Source organism: Argentina anserina, chromosome 1 (genome assembly GCF_933775445.1).
Source record: "Argentina anserina chromosome 1, drPotAnse1.1, whole genome shotgun sequence".
NCBI classification, from domain to species: domain Eukaryota; kingdom Viridiplantae; phylum Streptophyta; class Magnoliopsida; order Rosales; family Rosaceae; genus Argentina; species Argentina anserina.
This window is the reverse complement of record NC_065872.1, coordinates 20,011,720-20,035,072: the sequence shown is the minus strand read 5'-3', so window position 1 is coordinate 20,035,072 and position 23,353 is coordinate 20,011,720. Positions and strand designations below refer to the sequence as shown.

Genomic DNA, 23,353 nt, shown 5'->3' with positions numbered 1-23,353 from the left:
CCCAGTTTCATCAACCACTTGTGTCCAACTCTTGGCATTTTGATTCTTCCCAGCAAAGGGGAGAAAGCAAGAACTTTTTGAAAAAGGTCGAGAATGATCAAGGCTTGATCAGTCTCTGTTGTGCTATGGTTGGAACAAGCGAACCGCAGGTAGATTGGTTTTAAATTCCCAACTTCAGAGCTCGGAACCATCTCCAACCCTTTTTCTACATATAATTTAGAGGGTGGAAGCAGATCCTAATGTTTTATGTCCTTTTCATTGGTATATGGGAAGGTGAATAAGAAATGAGTTCAAAAGGCAGCTCTCTAGTAGGTTCACACTGGAAAGAAGCAACTTGTTTCTCTCCATACAACTTCTATGACTCACATCTTCTTGTGGAAAATTGTCTGGAAACTTAACACTATTCCTAGAGTCAGGCATTTTATTTGGAAGGTCCTAAACAATATTGGCCCCTCCTTTTAGAACCTTTTTCGAAAGAAACTGACTCCCTCCCCTCTATGTCCTATTTGTCAAGGTGAAGAAGAGACATTCATCCATTTACTTCTTATTTGCCCATGGGCTCAGGCTGTGTGGTTTGGTTCTAATGTGGGTCTACGCATCAACAAGAATACAATCACTACATTTGATCAATGCTTCATTACTTGCATCAAATCAATTCCAAGTTCAAGAAACAAGATGGAGATTCTTACATTGTGTAGTTATTTGATGTGGCTAATTTGGAAATCGAGATGCAATTTTGTCTACAAGGGCTCTCCACTTTCCCCTACCTATGTCATCTCTACCGCTGCTGATTTGACTAGAGAGTTCCTCGATGCCCAAGTACTTCCTCCTCCAGGTATTGATTCTCTCAGCATAATTCCAGTGGTGAAATGGTCTCCCCCTTCAGCTAAGGATTTCAAAGTAAACTGTGATGCTTCGTGGAAGCCTCCAAACCATGCCGGAATAGGGGTTATTATTCGGAATCATCTTGGTTAGTGTGTGGCAGGTCTATCATCCCAACTGCATGTGGAGGATGTTGTCTCGGCTGAAGCCATGGCTCTGTTAGAGGGAGTTACTCTTGCAAGCACGCTGGGTTTGAGGAGAGTGATTTTGGAGTCAGATTCAAAATATGCAATCTTGGATCTAAAGAATTCTACTTGTTCCAATTGGAAGACTTACCACTTTACACTCGAATTTGGGAGAAGGTGGCCGGATTTGAGTACCTCGACTGGAGTTGGATACACAAAAAAGCTAATTGTGCAGCGCATCTGGTTGCCAAGCTTTCCAATCGGAGAGAGGGTCCTCTTACTTGGACTACACAATCTCCTCTGTCTATTGTCTCAGTCCTGCGAAATGATGGCCTCACTGGACCTCCCCCGCCGGATTCTTCTAGCTCTGTAGCTTAGTTTTCTTTTGTTTGTTAATGTCTCTCTGTTTTCTAACTTGATTTGAGTTAGTTGAGAGCCACAACATATTGTTTTCTCGGTTGTACTTTGGACTTGGCTTTGTTGGGCCTTGTCTTTCTTGGGCTGTGTCCCTAATGAATTATTCATTTCCAAAAAAAGACTCGCATCTTCTAACTGTTACTACATCAGACAAACAGAAAGTGTTATTTCTTGTTTTCAAGACTCGAAAGCATCTGCTTGACGGATGATACTCGAAATACATGAGGTGTGCGCTTAACAAAACTCAAATTGGTGGTTACTTGAGTATAAGGAAAGGAAGGGCATCCAAACATCTGTCCTGAAGAAAAGAATGCCATGTAAAAATTTCTTGTGCTTGCAGCTTGCTCCAAGAGCCAGAATATAGCCATAAGAAATTGAAACATGGATGACACCAGAGTTTACAACTCAACTTCATTACAACATAAAGATTCTTATACAGCAAGGTAAAAAGAAACTCATTAAATGGGTGGCTTTTCACAACTCCTCTAGTTTGATGAGTTTCCAAATGAGACTTATCATTGAACATTATCCAAATAGTCCTCTTCAGTAGCTTTATTGATAATGAACTGTTTCGTATATTCTACGCAAAGGGTAAAGTTTCTAACTAGTCATGGTGATCTTCATGTTTGCTAATTTCAGGATCTCGCTCTTCCTGATATGTCTTTGTGCTTCAAAGTCTTTCTCACTGCATAAGCCATCATTTCTCCCAAGATCCAACCTCCGGTCCAAGAACTCTAAATTCTCCTTCCAAACCTCTCCATTAGCATATACCTCCTTCTTCCATATTGGAACTCAGGCCTTTATCTCATCAATTATGAACTTACAAGCATCTAATGAATCAACTCACATATGAGACAACAATAAAAACACTCGTTTTACCAACAGGAACTGGGCCAAGCCGATGCGCGACTGCAATGGAGACAAGATTCCATGAGGCTCTAGCCGATGAACAAATGGACTTCATGCATCGTATTGCCATTGGAACATATGCTTCGTATCTAAAATCCACGACTGTTTTGCCATCAAAGGTGTCCCGCGTTGTGCCAAAAAATGTTGCAATAGCACCCGCCTCTGGCGCACTTATATAATTAATATATTTTGCAATGTGAATCTCCGTATTGTCATGGACCTAGCCATTCGGCTGCCACACTTGGTCCATGCGACGCTCTATCCCCATGGAGCCATTCTTATCCAACGGGGCAATGCACTGGTTTCACCCTGCCTTGGGCTCATTAGGGGATCAGCTCCAGACCCCGACAAGTGTGTAGGGCGGCCAACTCCCTTCTTCGACGTTAAGTCCCCGACTAGCGACAAGCTCTCCGAATTGAACCGGGTCGGCCTGCCTGAACCCCTCGGAAGGAGCAGCCATATATCTCCCACACCTTCTGGCCTTGGAGCAATCTCACGTATGCATGAAGCACATTTAACCAGCGATGCCAACAGTAGACACTCCCGAAAACGGGACGTGACATCCTCCCCCACCAAACTTGGTGTACGTCCTCGTACACGGCATCCCCACTTATGCATCGTATTGCCATTGGAACATATGCTTCGTATCTAAACTCCACGACTGTTTTGCCATCAAAGGTGTCTCGCATTGTGCCATCAAAGGTGAGATATATGGCTGCTCCTTCCGATGGGTTCAGGCAAGCCGACCCGGTTCAATCCGGAGAGCTTGTTGCTAGTCAGGGACTTAACGTCGAAGAAGGGAGTTAGCCGCCCTACACACTGGTCGGGGTCTGGAGCCGATCTCCTGATGAGCCCAAGGTAGGGCGAAACCAGTGCATTGCCCCGTTGGATAAGGCTGGCTCCATGGGGATGGAGCGCCGTATGGACCAAGTGTGGCAGTCGAATGGCTAGGTCCGTGACAGTATGCTCCTCTAAGATTTCCACTAGAGTTCTATTCTCATCAGCCATCATTGTCTAGCACTTTAGCAGAACCCTGAACCCACAAGGACTATGCAACTTCTATCTCCAATTACTCTAAACTTTCAAGGCTTTTGGCTGACAGTTCTAACTCGTGTCGAGAGTCAAGACCAATGCTTCGTTGCCTTAGTAGATTTAATGAAGGAAGCATGAAAATCATTTCAATCTGTGGAGAGGGTAGCATTCTCCTCATGTTAACTATCCAGTCCCCTATAGTAGCAGTTGCATCCCTAACAGGCTTTTTATCCAAACACATGTAGTAGCCGAACAATCCTTGAACAAATGTAGAGAATATTCATCTCTTTTAAGGGGGCAGACATACGACTCTAAACTCACATGCTCACGACGCAAAACATGTTTGATATGAACTTTGTTACATGCCAATCTCCATGTAAAATGCTTAACTTTAGGCAAAACCCTAACCTTCCAAATGTCTTTCCTGACTTCATTCCCACTGCCACCATTTGATCCCGAGCCGCTAGTCTGTTACTGCTTCAAGATCCTTGCAAGGTGATACCCACTCTTGACAGAAAACACACATGTCTATCGAAATGCCAAATTAAATAGTCACTAGACCTGCGGGAGCTCAACGAGATTATCTTCATTAATTGCACCTCCTCATCACAAGATGACTCCTCGAGCTACTAAACCATCCACACATATGTAACAGGATCAATCAAATCTCCAACTCTCAAGTTCTCCAATCCCTCAATCACTCCCGAGAAAGGCATAAAAGTATATGGTATAGAAATCCACGAATCCTTCCAAATATAAACCTCCATGCCCGAGCTAATTTTATACCTCAACCAGAAGCTCCTTACCTTGACAATGCTATGCCAAGCATAGGTGTCACCTGGTTGAACCTTCACATTAAAAAAAGTTTACAAGCGAGGGTATAAAAGTCATGGAAAAAAAACAACCCCTTTTATCATTCTTTAAAAACCAATGGACCATTTTCTCATGTACAATATAGCGTAAAGGCATATTTTTATCAAGTGTGAACTAGGTTTTGTTTTTTGATCATTTTAACCTTGAGATGACTTTTTTCCTTAAAGTGGAAAGTATGTACAAACTCAAACATTGAGAGTTACAACTCAAAATATTTATATACACCCAATCATAATTTAGAATCGGACCACTTCATGTAAAAAATGTTTTCACTTTGAAAAAAAACATGCATGATATGCACATTATAAATAAAACTCACAATCTGAATTGTAAGAATCATGTGCTTCACATATGTAAGGAATAAGTAAAACTGAAGGGTTGGCATTCCATTTATTCCTCTACATGAATCATGATTGCACAATCGTCATCCTGTAGATACATAAAACAACCCAAATAGAGTATTGATCATTATCTTAAAAAAGAAATAACCATTAGAAAATCGTCAGTTTTAATTTAAAGTAAATTTGTTTTTATCTACATTCAGTACATTCGATATGAAGATCTCAAATAAATGCAAAACAATTCAAGTCAAATAAAACAGTAAGTTTAATAGATAACTGACGAACTCACCACTCAAATCACCAGCATTGATAAATTATACAACCATGTAACAAAAACAAATTGAGGAAAATCTATACTTGAAACTATTAGAATCAAACAAACCTCCACAAGTAACCTCAATCAAATGTGACACCAATTACTTACATTCATCTATTAGTTGTTTGTAATCAATCTATTAGTTGTTCTTCACTTATCATCATCAAAATTTCTCACAATATATAACGTACATTTACGAAAATTATATTCTTGAAAATGTACATAGTTACATCTACAAATAAATTTAGAGCTAGTCTCGTCTCTGTTGGTTGAATCAATTAAGTATGAGTATGTATATTTATGTGTGAAATTACCTACTCCTAAGTATAAGAGATTAAGTTTTAGTAAGGGAAAGTGTAGAGTATCGTACCCAAGGAATTGGGGGAAACTCAACTCAAACTAGATTTCCGCAAGAAAAACTAGAAAAACATGCATTCTACATTTTTACAAGTTCACAACCTTAGCCCTTTGGAAGCTAAGAGTCATGAAGATGGTATTAACAAGTGGTAGTGAATCGACTTGGTTGATTTTAGAATTAAGCTAAGCAAACTAATTTTTGGACAAAAACAACAAAGAAATGTAAATATAGAGATAGAATCAAAAGAGGAGTAGAAACTTAGGCATTGCACCTAGCCTTACTCATGCACAAATGTAACTCAAGATTAATGCATAAACATGTTTGACAAACTTCCCCCTAGTGCTTTGGTGAAGCTACCAAGAAACCAACTAATCATGCAATTTAACAAAGTCTTTTGAAGTCAAATTAAATCACAAAACCTTAGTCTCAATTATATTACCTTATAATACAAGTGGGCTATGTACCACAAGCATAACACCCCCTTAGAGTAATTACACTCATGGCACAAGCATTAAGTTCAAGGTAAGAAATTCAAGCAACTTAATATTTCCCGTAAGAAACACTAAGCCATCACCTAAAGGCTACCCATGCTCACGGATTCAAGAAGTTGTCAAGTTCAAGTTCTGATTCATTAATTACCTAAACATATTTCTAGGTAACAAAACTAGCAACACATTTAGTAAGTATTTTAAGTGTAGAAGCCCATAGATTCAACATGCATCAACATTAATTAAAAGTAAAATGAATTCATTAGCACATGAGTTTGGCTAGGGCTAGCCTAGCCTCAAATCCAACTACTCACAACACATTAAATACAACAAACCCTTGAAAATAAAATACATCAAAAGAGAAGTAGAGTAAAGAGAGAAGAGATTACCAAGGGTTTGGTACAAATGATACCAAACCGTACCTCTAAAGGTTCACTACCCACAAAGATGTAATAAGAAAGAAAATGCTTCTAAGTATGGTATTAATGGGTTCTAATAAAAGAAGAACTTCATGAACACTATATTTTATCCACACAATCTAGGAACAAAGAACAAGGGTTGAGAATGAGTATAAGTAGAGGATGAAGAAAGTGAAGTGAGTATGACTTCGGTAAAACCCCCATACTATCACAACTCTTTACTCCAACCCAAATCTATGAAACAAGTTTGTGATTGATCAAGGGTGTACAAGATCTTTAGTTTTTGGTGAAAACTTAAGACACTTTACACGTTTCTTTGCACAACTTGATATCTATGACTTAGGCCTAAGAAAACTATGTTAAAACTATGGAAAATATGAAGTTTTGATGGAGTTTTAGTGTGGTGAAGAAGATTGCACGAATTAAGGAAGAATGAGGGTATTTAAAGGCCTTAAGGTCACAAATGAATGGTGGAGATGTAAGGGGATGAATGACTATATATGGTGGACAAATGTGGAAGCATAAATTGTGGATCTTGTTCTTGAAATGATCCCTTTCATTTGTCGTCTTCTATTTAAATTTAAATCCTCAATTCATGGAGCACAAATTATGGATCTTGTTCTTGAAATTGTCTCCTTCATTTGTCTTCTTCTATTTTGAATTTACATTGTAAATTTAAATTTACAATTCATAAATTCACCAATATGCTTCATTGACTTATTGACTTTAACCACCACCATTTCCGGCAACCACCTTCATATCGCCGGAGTTTAACCGGCATTTTCCGGCGTTGACTTTTGTTTTCTTGTGAAATCTCCACATTTGCTCTTTTTAGCTTAAAACTTTCACTCGAATCCATAATGTGCGCTAAATCCACTATTCTTAACGTGTTTCCGATCATTTGCACATTTTCCTAGCTTGAGTAGGAAATGTAATAAGAAATAAATAAATATACAAAAATATAAAGCAAAAGAATAAGAATAAGACAAACATTACTGGGTTAATATTAACCTAACAGCCTCCGCCTAGCACGAGTTACTCTCTAAAGTTTATTGCTTTTATGCTTCTTACATTGAATAAACACTCCGTTTACTTTTTTGGTTGATAATAATAATGTCTGGAGAAAAACTATTAAAGTTTAGACTTTAGACATGAGAAAAGAAAAAAGAAATTAAGGTTTGGATCAATCTTACAACATGAACCCAATCAACGTTTTATACATATGTGTAGGGGTAAGTGTGCGACTATCTTCCAAACCCCTCGTTACATAAAAAATATGAGATTATCTTCCATCACAATAACTATAACATAAGAGAAGAAAATCCTAAAAATTCAAGGAATGTAGAGGCGAGCAGAAAGCCCTCACTACGGCTAACGGCTAGTAGAGCAACGCCCTACTCTCAAAACTATCGTTTACGATTTGCTCACGCTCACGGCCTCCTCTTCGCCACCACCACCATCGGCATCCACCTCTTCGCCACCACCACCGCCAGCGTCCCTCTCTTTTCCACCACCATTAGAGGAGGAGGATTATAGGTGCCAGCATATCATCAATGTTGCAGAGCCGGCTCCTCCGACACCTAATGTTGTACTCCTTGGCGTGATCACACTGCTACACCTTGGCCTTGGCAGTGCTGCACTCCCGGGCGCTCACTCTTTTAGTTCTTCTAGCTTCTTCTCAGAGGTCAAGAATTTGGAGAATTTGCATCTACTTGTTGTCGATTTTGGCAACTTTTTTTTTAGGGCTTATTGCTCGCTTTTGCATCCCTTGGATTTTTAGGGTTTTCTTTTCTGATGTTTAGTGTTATTGTGATGGAAGTGAATCTCATCTTTTATATGTAATGAGGGGTTTGGAAGACGGTTGCACATTTACCCCCCCCCCCTCCACATGTATAAAAAGTTTATTGGGTGCATGTTGTAAGAATTGATCCAAACCTTAATTTATTTTTTCTTTTCTCTTCTCTAAAGTCTAAACCTTCAATGTTTTTATCCATACATTATTATTATTAACCAAAAAAGTAAACGAAGTGTTTATTCAAAGTAAAAAGCATAAAAGCACTAAACTTAAGAGAGTAACTTGTGCTAGGAGGAGGCGAGACCGGCTCTAAATTTATTTGTAGTTGTAACTATGTACATTTTCAAGAACAAATTTTTAGTAAATGTACAATATATATTGTGAGAAAATTTGATGAAGAACAGCTAATAGATTGATCACGAACAACTAATAGATGAATGTAAGTAATTGGTCACATTGGATTGAGTAATTTTTTTTAAAATCTTTGTACTTGTGGAGGTTTGTTTGACTCTAATTGTTTCAAGTATAGATTTTTTCTTAAATATTTTTTTTAATATATTGTTGTTTAATTTATCAGTATTGGTGATTTGAGTGGTGAGTTCGTCAGTTATCTATGAAACTTTATATTTTATTTGGCTTGAATTGTTTTGTATTTATTTGTGATCTTAATATCAAATGTACTGAACGTAGATAAATACTAATTTACTTTAAATTGAAAACTGATTATCTTTTAGGGTTATTTCCTTTTTAAGATAATGATCAATACTCTATTTGGGTTGTTTTTTGTATCTACTGGGTGAGGATTGTGCAATCATAATTCATGCAAATGAGTAAATGGAATGCCAACCCTTCAACCCTTTAGCTTTACTTATTCCTTATAGTTGTGAGGCATATGATTCCTACAATTCAAATTGTAAGTTTTATTTATAATATTCATATCATGCATGTTTTTTTGTAACATTTTTTTACAAGAAGTGATTAGATTGTGAATTCTGAATGGGGTGTATATAAGTGTTTTGAGTTGTGAGTTGTAACTCTCTTTATTGTTTAAGTTTGAACATAGTTTCCACTTTAAGTTAAAAGGTCATCTCAATGTCAAAATGTAAAAAAAAAAAAAACCCTAGTTTATCACTTGATAAAAATGTTCCTTTACACCATAACATCATAAAAAGGTCCATTGGTTTTTCAAGAATGATCAAAGGAGACTATTTTTCTTTCTTTCCATGACTTTTATACCCTTACCAAGCATATGAGTCACCTGGTTGAACCTCCACATTCAACTTGGGCTAGTGTTTTGTAAAGATTAGTTTATTTTCATGATTTGGTTGAATTATGACTTATTTTTTTGACATTAATACTTTCAATTTTCATGGAATCAATGGAAAATGCAAGTTTAGAGAGAGAGAGAGAGAGAGAGAGAGAGAGAGAGACTCACGTACCACACCGGAACATGTACATAGAAAAATAACAAAATTGTAAAAGTGACCGTTTAAGGAAATAAAAAAGTGATGTAGAGGTGTAAATAGAAAAATGAAGATGCAACAAGACTCTCCCGCTTATCTCCAGAATGATAATTATGACCCTTCCACAATGACAATAATAATGATTTATTGTTTTAGTTACAACTATTAATTATTACTTAGATAATCGTCTCTCTCGTCGGTTACATTAACAAAGATAAATAAACAAGTTTAATTTTTTTTGACGAGACACATAGGCTGTGTTTGGTAGAGCTTATGAGCTCTGGTGATTATAAGTGAAGCCCAACAACCCGTTTGGTAAACTGGCTTCTGCCTTTTAACTTCTAAAAACTGGGGCTTTTTCAAGCCAAAAGGAGAAGTAGCTCCTACCCTCTTTTTAGAAGCCGCTTCTACTTCTTAACGCGCGTACTGTAGCGGCGAATTAATGAACATTCCAAAATACCAATGGGTACCCTTGGTGGTTTCAACTAAAGGCCAAAACACACCTTAAAACGGAGAAAAATCAACTTAGATGCAAAAAAATAAAGTTTACTGGGGGTAGTAAAAATTTACTAAAGTTTACTAGAGGTAGTAAACTTCTACTGGGGGTATTAAACTTGAAAAACAGTATTTCTAAATGCCATAACACCTTAAAACGGAAAAAAATCAACTTAGATGCAAAAAAATAAAGTTTACTGGGGGTAGTAAAAATTTTACTAAAGTTTACTAGAGGTAGTAAACTTCTACTGGGGGTATTAAACTTGAAAAACAGTATTTCTAAAGGCCAAAACACACCTTAAAACGGAGAAAAATCAACTTAGATGCAAAAAAATAAAGTTTACTAGGGGTAGTAAAAATTTTACTAAAGTTTACTAGAGGTAGTAAAGTTTACTAGAGGTAGTAAACTTATACTGGGGGTATTAAACTTGAAAAACAGTATTTCTAAAGGCCATAACACACCTTAAAACGGAGAAAAATCAACTTAGATGCAAAAAAATAAAATTTACTGGGGGTAGTAAAAATTTTACTAAAGTTTACTAGAGGTAGTAAACTTCTACTGGAGTTGCTCTTATATCAACAACTATTCCAATTTACTTTTACTTACCCACATTAGCTAGTAACTGACACATCATGTGACTGTATTTCATGTCACTTCCTTTTGCTATCTCATCAGCAATTTACCCTGATGCCTGCATCTGTAGTATTGATTTAGGCTTTACATAATAAAAGGTATGAAACTACTTGATGAAGGCTTTCCATGATTGTCACCTTCTTGCTGTGGCCACCACAACACTTCCAACAATATCGTGGCCGAGAACCAAGAAATAAAAGAGAACTATTTAACCAAACACACTCTTCACTTAGAGGAGTTATAGAACGCTAATTTGGAGTTTGGAAAAAAAATGAAAGATTTTAAAAGACATGTAAGGATATTCATTCGAGAAACAAGTGAAGATTGTCATCGCTACTATGACACTTCATAATTATATCCGAAGATATGCACATCGTGATAGACATTTTGTCCGAGGCGAAGAAAGGGAAGGTGGTGGAGATGAGGAAGATGATGATGATGATGAACAAAATCATCATGGCGCACAAGAAATTGATATATTAAGAGACAGGATTGCTCAAAGTTTGATGAATGCACGTGATTGAGTATTTATGTATTGACATGATCCTAATTAAAACCAAATTATCAATATCAGAGTATATTGGTTTAAGATAATTTTAAAATTATCCAATATTAATATGCCATATATTTTTAGGCATTGTTTTAAACTGAAATTAACTAAAAATTATCTTAAATGTCCAAATTAGTCATTTAACAATTAAAAGCATAAGCCAGTTTGAGTTTATCAAACGTTCTGCCACTAAAAGTCACTTATAAAAGCCAATTTACCAAACATTTAACTACTTTACTTATCAGCTACTTATTTTCAGAAATAAGTATAAGTCAGCTTATTTAATAAGCTCAGCTACACCAAACACAGCCATAATGTGTTTATCCTTCAATCACATTTACACTTATCGGGCTTTGGAAAACACTGATGGCAAAACACAGCTCGTGCGTTGTACACAGATGTTGTTGTTTTTGTTTTGCTTTATAGAGAGGTAGACAGCGAAGCCGGATTATTACAACACCACGAGGAAACCACGAAACAAAACAAACAGAAAGAAAGAAAGAATCTTGGGCGGTTTTCTTGTTTGGTTTTTGCTACCTTCCCCCACAGTCCCGCTTGCTCCAAATTCCCTGTTTGAAACTTAACCCAAACTCACCCAAACTCATTTTTCCAACATGGGTTTGTTGGACTCCTTCCTCAATTGGCTTCGCAGGTAATCCCACTTCTTTTGGTTTCTGGCTCTGTTTCTTTATACCTTTACAGTTTCCAGATCATTTCGTACCAGAAAGTTTCGCTTCCGAGTTAGAAAGGGTTATCTTGATGTCATATTGGGGTGTTTAGTCTACTTCACTCAATACTGTTTTGATTTTTGTGCTGGGTGTTTTGTCAATTTAAGACATTGTTTTGGGTTTAGTAATTGCATGCTTGGATGGTCTTTCTTTCTAGAATTTTGTAATTACAGTGAAATCTGCTCAATTGTTAAATCTGTGCTTTGGTTTTAGCTCTAGTTTAGCGTTTTCAGATGATCGAAAAGGATCTGTTATAGAATAGATTAGTTGCAGAGTAAAATTGTCACGCTTTCTTCTTAATACTGCCTGATTAGCTGCTGGAATATGGTTAATGGAGAATTCTTGGAACTTGATTTTCTCGGTCACATGAAATCCGCAACAATGTATCATCATAGTCATGTATCATGACAGTAAGATGCATCTTAGTTTTAGGGACTGGAGTCCATTGTAGAATTAAACCATTTCCTGAAATCTCCAGTATCCACATTCTCCTATCTGGTCTAGATAAAAGCAGAACAAAACATCTTCACGACATGGTTCGTCAACTTTTTGGTCATTCAAACTCTGTTTGGAAAACCCAATTTTCATGTTTTTCGACTGCCGGAAGAATTAGCACTAAATCTGGCATTATTTAGAAGCTGACTTAACTTGCAATCAAGGAAAAGAATGGGAAAAAGATATTTGCCATTCTATTGTTTTTCCATAGCCCAATTCATTTTCCCATTCCCTATGATGAAATTTATAATACGTATGCACACACACACATCGATCTAGATATGGTAACATAGGAAAAATTGTCTATGGAGGTCATCAAACAGAACACTCCCTCTGAGCCTTGAAGCATGTCATTCAAGCTCCGTTCACACTTCACACTATACATCAGATTCCCATATAAGGCAACACTTGAGCATTCATAGGTATCCATCGGCTGAGATCTTGTGTGACTTCCTCCATAAATGTAGTAAGCTGTAATCAAATCCATGCTGAAGTAGAGGTACCGGATTCAGCATGTGCAACATTTCACCGGGAGAAGGGAGTCTTAGCGTGGATTGCAATCATAGGGGGTGGAGCCAGGGGGTACAAATCTAGGAAGTTTCCCAAATTTAATATTTTGACTGGATAAAGAAGCTTAAGTCGAAGAAGACCGTTGGGTCTGTAATAATGGCAGGGATGAGGCAAAATGAAAGCGAATCATCGAGGAGATAAATAGTCTGATTCTTTTTCTGAAAGAAAAGCTGCCTCCCAAACGATGCCGTTGAGAAGTTGTTCATCGAAATAACTACAAGGTCCTCTTGGATTGTTTTAGTGATTAATTTTCTTCCATCTAAGTTCCAAGTGATCAAGGCCCTCATTCATCTAATTAAACATCTTCTCTCATCCTCATATGGATTTAATAATTAATTGAAGCTGATGAATGTGCATCATAAATAGAGAATCCCTGATTAGTAATATATATATATATATATATATATTGGTTTTATGGATATATATATTCTGATCCTTATCAATAATAAATGACCTTTCAATTTTAGTACTCTTCCGCTTATTGGAAAAAAATTCTAAATCCGCCACTGCTGGTGCAGTAGGTAGAAGAGGAACGATACTGATGCTCTTCATATAGGTACTTCAATAGGAGTGTTGGGTATATATATACTCAATGCTCATTAGTGTAAATGATTCCAACATAAGTGCATGAGAATAGTGTGCATGACATCCCAAAGCGTGGAACCTCAAAAACTGTTTTGTTTCACATTAGATAAGCATAGGGATCAACCGAGATCCCATAATTCATAGCGTAGATGAAGCGAGCCGCTTAACAACTATGAAGTAATGTGCGTGTCTGGTCTGATAATAAATAAAAAATGCAGACGTTTACGTTTTTCTTAAGAAAGTAAAATAAAATGAAATAAATGAGTAAATGGATTTGAGCTCATTCTTAAGGGAAGACTAGGTGAAGAGGCAAGAGGGGATCAGTGGTTGGAGTTCAGCAAGTATATTTCATTGGATACCTGCTAAATATCATCAGGTGACTTGGGTCATTAAATAATAATAATTATTAAGAGGAGGGAGTGCAAGGAAGACAAACCAAGCATCACTGTAAACTGTTAAGTAAAATACGTGAGTAGTATGTTAAGAAATATAATCCTTCTGATTTTTCAATTTTTCTAGCCTAGAGATTTATTGTCAATTCTTTCACATTCGGACTAGGCAAAGAGGAAGCACCTGTTGGGTTTCCAGCCCATGTGTTTTTCCTAAGATGGTTTCTTAGAGTATGGTGTTCCGATAAGGATAGGGAATCCTTATTGATGATGGTTTACTTGTAGAAGAAGGAGGCTTTATAGCCTACCACTATTAGGAATAGGATTCCTATTTGGTGAGGAAACATGTTTGTCCTTATGGCTATATAAGGAGGGGTTATGCTCTAGGTTTAGGCATCACAGAGACAAAGAACATAGTGTGTTCCATTCTCGGTTAGAGGGTGAGAGAGGGCAGAGAGGAGAAAGATAGGAAGAGAAGAGTCTTTGTCTTCTTAGTCTTTCTTGTGTACCCATTATTATCATAGTGGAAGTGTGTTTCTGTCCGGTGGATGTAGGCAAAGCTATTTGCTGAACCACCTTAAATCTGTGTTCCTGTGTTCTTTTCTTTGTGGTTGTTTCTCTTGGTTTGTTGTGCTTGTTCTGTTTCTCTGACTAACTTGTTGACCGATTCACTACAAGTGCACCAGCCTCTTGACTGCAGTTGGCAAACTTGTCAAAGAGTTAAAAGTCAGAGATGACGTTTAGGAAGCAATATCAATCTTTGAAAACTGGAAACTGAGGATGGAGTTTTGAATTTTTTGGACAGATTTTAGATGGAAAGTCAAAGTTCCAATGTATATAAATCATAGTCAACCCCATAAATATTAAACTGTGTAGTATCTGGATAACACAAAAGTAGCCAATGAAATGTTATGATATCTTTGAAATGAAACTAATGGATAACTTGTATTTGACCCTGGGATCAAGATCAGATTGGCTTTGCAAAAATTGTTTAAAATGGATACACTTTGAGAGAATAGGGCAATTTATGTTTGTCTGCAAAACGTTTTGAAAATGTACTCAGATTTGAGGAGGCCTGATGGTCAGGATGAGTCTCTATCGCTGACACCAAATGAGAACCATTTCTCTGGCCTTCAAACAAATTAATCTGAAGTGAAGCAGATTCATTTGGATCAAATTTTTGAACAACAGCTAATCAACTAGATTATAACTCATTGGCATTTTCCTGAAAAATCATGAGATTCATGCATGAAAACTCTAAAGTACATGCTTGCTCATTTCTCTTATTGATATTGTTAGCTGTGGCGTCCTTGGCATCATTCTCTGAGTAGTCTTATATTGTCCAGGATAGCTGACTACTTTCGCTAAAAATACTGCTTATCATGTTATAATGTATGCATATGTGTGTGTAAACGATGCTGTATGATTATGTCTATCATCAATGGTACTTGATTTTTTTTTTAATATATTTAGTAGGTATAAGGTTACATGGTTATTTTATTAACATCCATGGCAGAACACTTGAAAGCTTTCTTTTATTAAAATTTGAAGCAATCTTAGGGCTTTGAAAAACAGCATATGAAGTTTCTTAACATAATACTTCTACACCAGAATATAGTGCTAGGATCTCTTGAATCATGGAATTGTTCATTCATGTTGTGGTAAGGTGTGATAAGTGGTAACTATTGGTTTCACCTTTACTCATTCCTTAATTCTTGGTTGTGAGTTGTATTGTAATTTTCAATATTTATATCTATGATATGTTCAGCTAATGTTTTGTTATCTTAATGTCTGTGTACGTTTCAGCTTATTCTTCAAACAAGAAATGGAACTTTCTCTAGTCGGGCTCCAGAATGCAGGAAAGACGTCTCTTTTGAATGCCATTGCTGTGAGTCAATGCAAACTTTTTATATAATTGCTGTTACATATTCATTTATAGTGCCTTACCCTTCAGATTGAATGTCGTATGTTTTATCAGACAGGGGGGTACAGTGAGGACATGATTCCAACAGTAAGCATCTGCTCCTTAAACAAATGTCAAATATATTGAAGTTGTTATTGTTATAGTGTTGTGATGAATTATTCATTCTATTACACTAGGTTGGATTCAACATGCGCAAAATAACGAAGGGAAATGTGACAATCAAGGTTTGGGACCTTGGAGGCCAACGGAGGTTCCGCACAATGTGGGAGCGTTACTGTCGTGGGGTCTCAGTAATTGTGTAATCACTTTATGTCTCTTCTTATTTAATCATCAAGTTTTTATATTTCTATGTTTCTCTGTCAAGTCTTTTCAGATGGGGGCTTTGTTAACCAGAAAATGCCTTTCATTATGCAAACCAAGAACATGGTTTACTGCAAAATGATTATAATAATAATAATTATTAATTATTATTATAAATATAATAAAAAATGTAAGATATTGCTTTAATTAAAGCTGGCTGCCTATCATTTCCATTGAAGATTCTCTTGACACAGCTACTCATGTTTGTTTGTTTGTTTTCTTTTTACTTTCTTTCCTTGTGTTATATATGACTCATTAGACAACATTTGTATTCAAAAATTTTGATATTAGCATGTCCTTAGCCAACATTTTAGTCAGTTTAACTCCAAGGATCGTTGGCCTACATTCTCATAATGTGAGTGTTTAGATCCGGTGCCTGTCAATCTTATTCACTTTGATTCTTCCTTGATGTTGGATCTAATCTCAGGTATGTAGTTGATGCTGCTGACAGAGACAGTGTTCCAATATCTCGAAGTGAGCTGCATGACCTGTTGATGAAACCTTCCTTAAATGGAATTCCTTTACTTGTTCTTGGCAACAAAATCGACAAGTCTGAGGCTCTTTCAAAGCAAGCATTGGTTGAACAGCTGTGAGTACCAATCTTGTATATGTTATCACTTTTGCGACCATATTGGAACATTAGCTTGGGTGTTTTCTTTCTTATTGAGCTTTTGATGTTTCTGTTTTGTACTTTCAGAGGCCTTGATTCAATCACGGACAAAGAGGTATGTTGCTACATGATCTCATGCAAGGATTCCATAAACATAGATGTTGTGATTGATTGGCTTATCAAACACTCCAAAACGGCAAACTGATCTACAATTGAGCCTCTCCTGGGGTTTGAACAACATAGTTTGGAAGGTTGAGTGATGATACATTTAGTTTATGTCCATAGGCTTAGCTGTTCTTTGAAAACATTGATCTGTATATTCGAGTCTCATGTTTTTTTTTTCTCCCTTTCCTTCCTCGTCTCTATTAAAGTATGTTGGAACTGGATGGTTTGAACGTAATATTGCCCTAGCTTGTTTGTTTTAAATTAAGTTTGTATGTCTTGTTGTAGCCAGATTATGCCAAGTTAGAGAGATGCGACTTTTAATGGTTTGCTTGCCAGGGAAGTGTAATGCAATTGAGCTCATTGCATGAACCTTTTTATCACGAAGATACTATTTACATTTGCTCTTAATAATCACTAGGCGCTTTTCTTTTGAGGGGCACTAGGAGTACTGGTGTAATAATTTCTCAGTGTAAAAGTTTGAATCTTTTGCCAATATTGTATCACTTTCTCTATACCAACTGGCAAGGGGAGTTTGAAGTGGTCTATAAGATTTTAAGTGCCGTCATTTACCGACCTTTCAACTGCCTCCCCAGAAATTGTAGGACTTTGAGGACAAAAGGAGTTCTGTTCAGACCGCATAGCTTTCAGTGGATTACCTCAACGCATCTTTTCAAGAAAAACGCAACTTGAACACTAGTTTGATGTTACCCCACGACTCTTTTACTCTTCGTTAACACTTAACACTGTTAGCAAGTCCAAGGGCTATTTCTAACTTCTAAGCTAGCAATTCTGCGAGTGCGAGTGGAGGATTTGAAATGTGGACAACTAAGAACCTTTGTCCCAGTTTTAGAAATGTATTTTGAATGTTCGTCTTTTTGGTTAATTCTGGTTTATTATATCTTGACATCTTCACTACTATCATTGGAAGCCCTCTTTAGTGTCAATAGCTTCGCCAAATTTTTGAAGTTCCTACATCACTCATCACATGTTTAAAATATACATCAGTTAAGGAAATCAACAAGGGTTAATACCGTAAATTAATAAGAAAATATTAAGAAAAAAAAACTACCCAAACCCACTATCACAACACAAATGGAGCCAAAAACCGTGCATTTCACGGGGCGGTTGCTAGTAAGATATAACTCGCTCAAACATGTTATACATTTCAACACTAACATGATCCAAGATTCGAGTGTGGGTATATCTAACATCAAATTGATGGAAATGGCAAAATGTTTTGTATATATTAATTGTCGAAATCATAGTAGATTGATTATTATTTCACCTTCACGCTCAATTCATGCACCTTGAGGTTGTTTCAAACCTTGTGCTGGGGCAGGTGAACCTCGAGGGGTACGTTCCTGTTTCACTTGGAACTCTCCTCTGGGCAGCCTTCCCCTCTTGGTTTGTATCGTATATCTTGCCTGTGGCATGTGGGGGGTGGCGCTGCTCAGGTCTCTTAGTTTTTGCTTTGTCCTATCGCCTACAATCAAAGAAACGCGTCTATGACTTCAGAGACGCATTACATTATTGATGCTGTTGCATGCAAAAAACGACTTGTACAGTTGTATAGTGAGGAAGAACGTACAGTACTTGAAAGTCTAATACTCGATCTATACCAGTTTGATCAAACAAAACACTTGATCGTTGAATATGAAGCATGTATGGATCTAGAACAGCATCATTATTTAATTTGGACAAGGAATGAAAAATCAAAAGACTGCGGTGGCGTCCTGGTCTATTATTTAGAAATCTAGAAAAATAGGAAATGTCTTTCTAGAACTGTGCTGCTAGCTGTGTTTTGATCATTATACTAATGCATTGGTAAATCCATAATTAAGGACTTGAAATTCCAAGTAAACTAATGAAGACATCAAAGTTTTGTTTTGGAATAGGAAAGGTAACTGAGAAGTAGACAAAAGAACTTCCAAATTGACTAGGAAAGTGCGATTATAGGTTGCGAACACAATAATATCCACAACTGCATGCAGCGAGCTTCTAGATCGAAAACAAAATAGATCAGAGGATTAAGTACTAGTGAACTAGACAAGCTTCCTGCCAAAATTGATTTCTTCAAGAACGTCTTGTGAGAACAGATATATGACTTTCATATCTACTTTGACCCAAAGCAAGATGTTCATGGTCTAGCCATATTCTCTCTTTACTTTTGTTTCTAGTTTTTATTTTCCTCACAAGGTCTTATCTTTGTGAGATGTATTACCATGAGTTCTTTCATATCATGGCTTGTTACGAATATTGAGATCGAGATAATTTCAGTATAACTTCTAATCTGTTACAAAATAAATAGAAAATGGGTGGATGTGACATGTATTAGCAAAAGAATGCGGAACGAAATTTGCTTCCCCTGAATTAAATAACATTTGGGAGAAAACTTTTCAACTCCATGGGGTTAAAATGCTTCATTAATTTGACTCCAATTGTTTGAATATTTTGTGTCACTTTCAACTTATAAGTAGTGATATCCTTGATTAACTTATTGCTTCAGCTACTAGCGTACATGAGCATAGTTAAAGCCTAAATTGGGATTCCCTTGATCATCGATCTTATAGCACAAAACCAACTATACGTATAGCTTGTGGATTCATTTGTGTTTTACGGCAAGGATGGGATTCTGCTGCCTTGTGAGCAAATATTAGGGAAAATTTTGCTTAAAACAAAAGTCTGGGGGCGTAAGTACACAACTGCTGTATGCGAGCAAGTGTATTCTGTGTGCTTCATATATTACTTCTTAATTAATCAACCAATAATATTAAAAGGAAATTTTCAATCATATCATGACATTAGTTTAATTTAATTTCTCTAATCATCAATCCCACCCCTTGCTTTCGTTCTCGTTATGAAAATGAATGATCAACGAGCTTTAGTTAATTATTCTCTTGCACTCTCTAATTATCTGATAATTATAGTGTTTACTACCTCCATTTTGCTTGGTGCCTAAGACTAATCAAAGGGAGATAAAAGAGGAAGACATCATACGGATACAGTTAAGTAGAAAAGCAATTCTTATCTTCTTATTTCTGGAAAAAGCTGACGACCTGGGAGCGGATTCCCCACCGAAATTAAAAACTAACAACGAGCTTGATAGTTTCATCTAAATTAAATTAACCCGTCTCACAAGCAAAAGTTAATAACCAAAAGAGCAAAGAGGAATTAGAAGACCATGTTGCGAAATGTTAACTACTCTAAGTGAGTGACTATAATCGGCTATGTATATGTCGTAAATTTTATTATCGATGGGGAGATTGTAAATGAAAAAGAATGAATTTTTTTTAGCTTCACAATATTCTCATGTTATGGATCAAGAAGTGCATGTGTTATGTGTTTAAAACTCATAATTTATTCTAAAAAATAATAATAATGTCCTCATTTCCTTAATATATCTGTTCGAAATATCGCCGATATAGCTGATATATCGCTGATATTTCGAATCCGATACGATAAGAGCATATCGGTTAATGCAGAAATGATGGTCAACGGTCAAATATCGGTCAAACTTTGATTTTTTTTATTATTTTTTTAATTTTTGTTTAATTTTTTAATATTTATTTCCTTTTTTTTTTTGAAAATCTTTTTTTTTTCATTTTTTCATATATATTTTAAATATATATGATGAATTTTAAGTCTAAGTAATCATTCTTAAATACCTATTTTTATTATTAGATGTCGTTCGTGTACTTTAATTGTCATTAAATCAAGTATTTATTTTCTTTAGTGTATTTAGTACCATTTTTTTAGTTTATTTGGTACATATTGAAGTATAATTTTATAAATTTTATTGAAAATAAACAAATCCGATAAAATCGATATATCCCCGATAAAACTCATATATCTTCTGATATATCGTTTTACCTCTCGACCGATACGATAATAAAAACGATATTTAGACCATTGGTTAATATATGGCGTTTTGTGGATCAATTAGAGAGAGTAGTATCTCACGCTTGAAACGCAAGCAATGGGAGGTTCGATGAGGTGCAGCTATCTGATGAAGTAGACCCCCGCACGTGTGCTACGCGTTTAGCCTTGCACTATGACACGTGTAAGAAGTTTGACAAAAAAGCTCAGACCACCCAGAAAAAAATATAAAACCATTCTCAATTTGTGATAAAATTATTTGAAAGCAAAAGGAAAATGAATTGAATATAAATGTTCTTTATATCAACCAGCCAGGCAGAGCCAGGTCCAAATATAGCAAGTGTGGTTGGATTTGATCGTGTCTTTATCTTTGTGTGTATATATAGGTGGGTGGGGTGGAGCTAAACAGGTCTTAGCTTATTAGCTTGCATTGGTTTGTTTACCTGCATAAGCTTATAAGCATATACAGAACTCTCTCTTTGTTTGTCTCAACTCCTAGCTAGCTTGATTTCTGAGATAAGGGAAGAGACTACTTTAGCTGAGAGATAATGGGGAGGCAACCATGTTGTGATAAGGTTGGGTTGAAGAAGGGACCTTGGACAGCTGAAGAGGACAAGAAGCTCATCAACTTCATCCTCACCAATGGCCAATGCTGCTGGAGAGCTGTGCCTAAGCTTGCAGGTCTCATATCTCTTCATCTAGCTACTTGTGTTAATGCCATGCACCACACTGTAGAGAGAGAGAGAGAGAGAGAGAGAGAGAGAGAGAGAAGGGTGGCAGTACTTGTATATTTCCACTATATATGTTTGAGTTTTATGAGTTTCAAAATCTGGTGTTTCTTTTTAACAAACTGGGTTGGTTTAATTTGTATCTACTTGATTTTTCACAGAAAAATGAAACAGGGTGGCTCTGTTTTTTTCTTCTTGTTTATTTTTTCTTCTGAATTTTTGGCTCTAGAAAAGGAATGAGCTTGCATGGTAATTTGATGAGATTAACCAGCAAAAGCAATTGTCAGGAATTGCAACTGAAAAATTTGTTAGCCCAAATGAAGATAATGTAAATCAGTTTATTGATTATAGTTCTGGGTGGTGGGTGTCATTGCAGGATTGTTGAGGTGTGGAAAAAGCTGCAGGCTGAGATGGACAAACTATCTTAGGCCAGACTTGAAGAGAGGTCTTTTATCTGAACTTGAAGAGAAAATGGTCATTGATCTTCATGCCCAACTTGGCAACAGGTATATTTCTATATATATAACATTAACTTGAGACATTTTACTTGTTTATAATTGGTTAATAATTAATTAATTAATTAGACCATGCCAAGCTGAATTCCAGATATAATATTAGTAATATGTATGTTCCTCACATCTTCTGGGAAATGAGAGCTTGCTCACCAAGTCCTGTATTATTATTTTATCTTCTGACTTCGTGAGTTGTGATATAAATAAACAACACTCCTGAGGATGCAGTCTTTTCCTTCGGCATATTATTCTTTTCTGGTATTTAATTTGTAGGACAGGTAGATATACTTTGGACCCTTTCTGGGGGCCATAAAGTCTTCTACTTACCATGGCCAATATCTTTTTTTTTAAACAATATTACTAATTTTAATGATTTTCTTGTAGATGGTCTAAGATTGCTTCTCATCTCCCTGGAAGAACTGACAATGAGATCAAGAATCACTGGAATACCCACATCAAGAAGAAGCTGAAAAAAATGGGGATTGATCCTCTCACTCACAAACCACTTCCCAATGACAATGAGACTGAAAACAAAACCCAAACAAAGCAACATAGAAAAAATGACCAAGAGCAACAGCTACAGGAAGAACAATCTTGTACAGCTACTGATGACATATCTGAAATTGACCAAATCAATGAGGAGGCCAAAAGTGAAGACAAAGTTGAATTTGTGACAATGGATCATGATGACCTCTTGAATGGGTTCAGCATAGATGAAGTTCCACTAATTGAGCCTCATGAGATTCATCTAGTTCCTAATTGTGCTCCTTCTTCATCAACTTCATCTTCTTCATCATGTTCAAATTCATCCTCTAATTTTCTTGAAGACTTGCAATATCTACCAGATTTTGAGTGGCTAAATTCTGATTATAGCAACAACATCAACAACATCATTATCGACAATGACACCATGAGTTTGTGGGATGATGACTTCAGCAGTTGGGGCCAAGAATCTTGGGCATTCGGAGTTTTGTAAAAACGGGAAAAAGAATTCCACTTTGCATACTTGTAACTTAATTTTCCTTGTTCATTGCAATTGTCAAAGAGTATGAATAAATAAAGGATGGACATGATACCAAATTGTTTTATCTTCTAATTATCATCTTTTATCATAAGATTTGAGTTAGAACTGATCGAAAATAGCTCATTCATACGTAGTCACGTATTATGCATTCAATATGATATAAATTTACTACAATGAAATAAATAAAGTAACTAGAAGTAATGGTCGATCAGCTATCACATGAAGGTACGTGATGAAACCATGAAACTCCATTCAAAGATGATTACAAGATAGTGATTAACAAGAGTATG

At 36.3% G+C, this 23,353-nt stretch overlaps 2 protein-coding genes and 1 pseudogene across 2 annotated transcripts; 2 read left to right on the top strand and 1 right to left on the bottom strand.

The window, feature by feature from the left end:
* Positions 1 to 2,024: 2,024 nt before the first annotated feature.
* LOC126803637 (molybdopterin synthase catalytic subunit-like) lies at positions 2,025 to 3,341 on the bottom strand (annotated as a pseudogene).
* An 8,202-nt stretch (positions 3,342 to 11,543) lies between these two features.
* Positions 11,544 to 17,211, top strand: LOC126786786 (ADP-ribosylation factor-like protein 8c). The gene is made up of 6 exons (XM_050512713.1): positions 11,544 to 11,749; positions 15,671 to 15,752; positions 15,843 to 15,875; positions 15,965 to 16,086; positions 16,576 to 16,737; positions 16,846 to 17,211. Exons 1-6 carry the CDS (start codon positions 11,712 to 11,714, stop codon positions 16,961 to 16,963), a joined length of 555 nt encoding a protein of 184 aa, XP_050368670.1. The 5' UTR covers positions 11,544 to 11,711; the 3' UTR covers positions 16,964 to 17,211.
* Positions 17,212 to 21,286: 4,075 nt separating this feature from the next.
* On the top strand, positions 21,287 to 23,121 carry LOC126786767 (transcription factor MYB20-like). The gene is made up of 3 exons (XM_050512694.1): positions 21,287 to 21,480; positions 21,904 to 22,033; positions 22,424 to 23,121. The coding sequence occupies exons 1-3, from the start codon at positions 21,348 to 21,350 to the stop codon at positions 23,013 to 23,015; spliced, it is 855 nt and encodes a 284-aa protein (XP_050368651.1). The 5' UTR covers positions 21,287 to 21,347; the 3' UTR covers positions 23,016 to 23,121.
* The last annotated feature ends 232 nt before the right edge of the window (positions 23,122 to 23,353 follow it).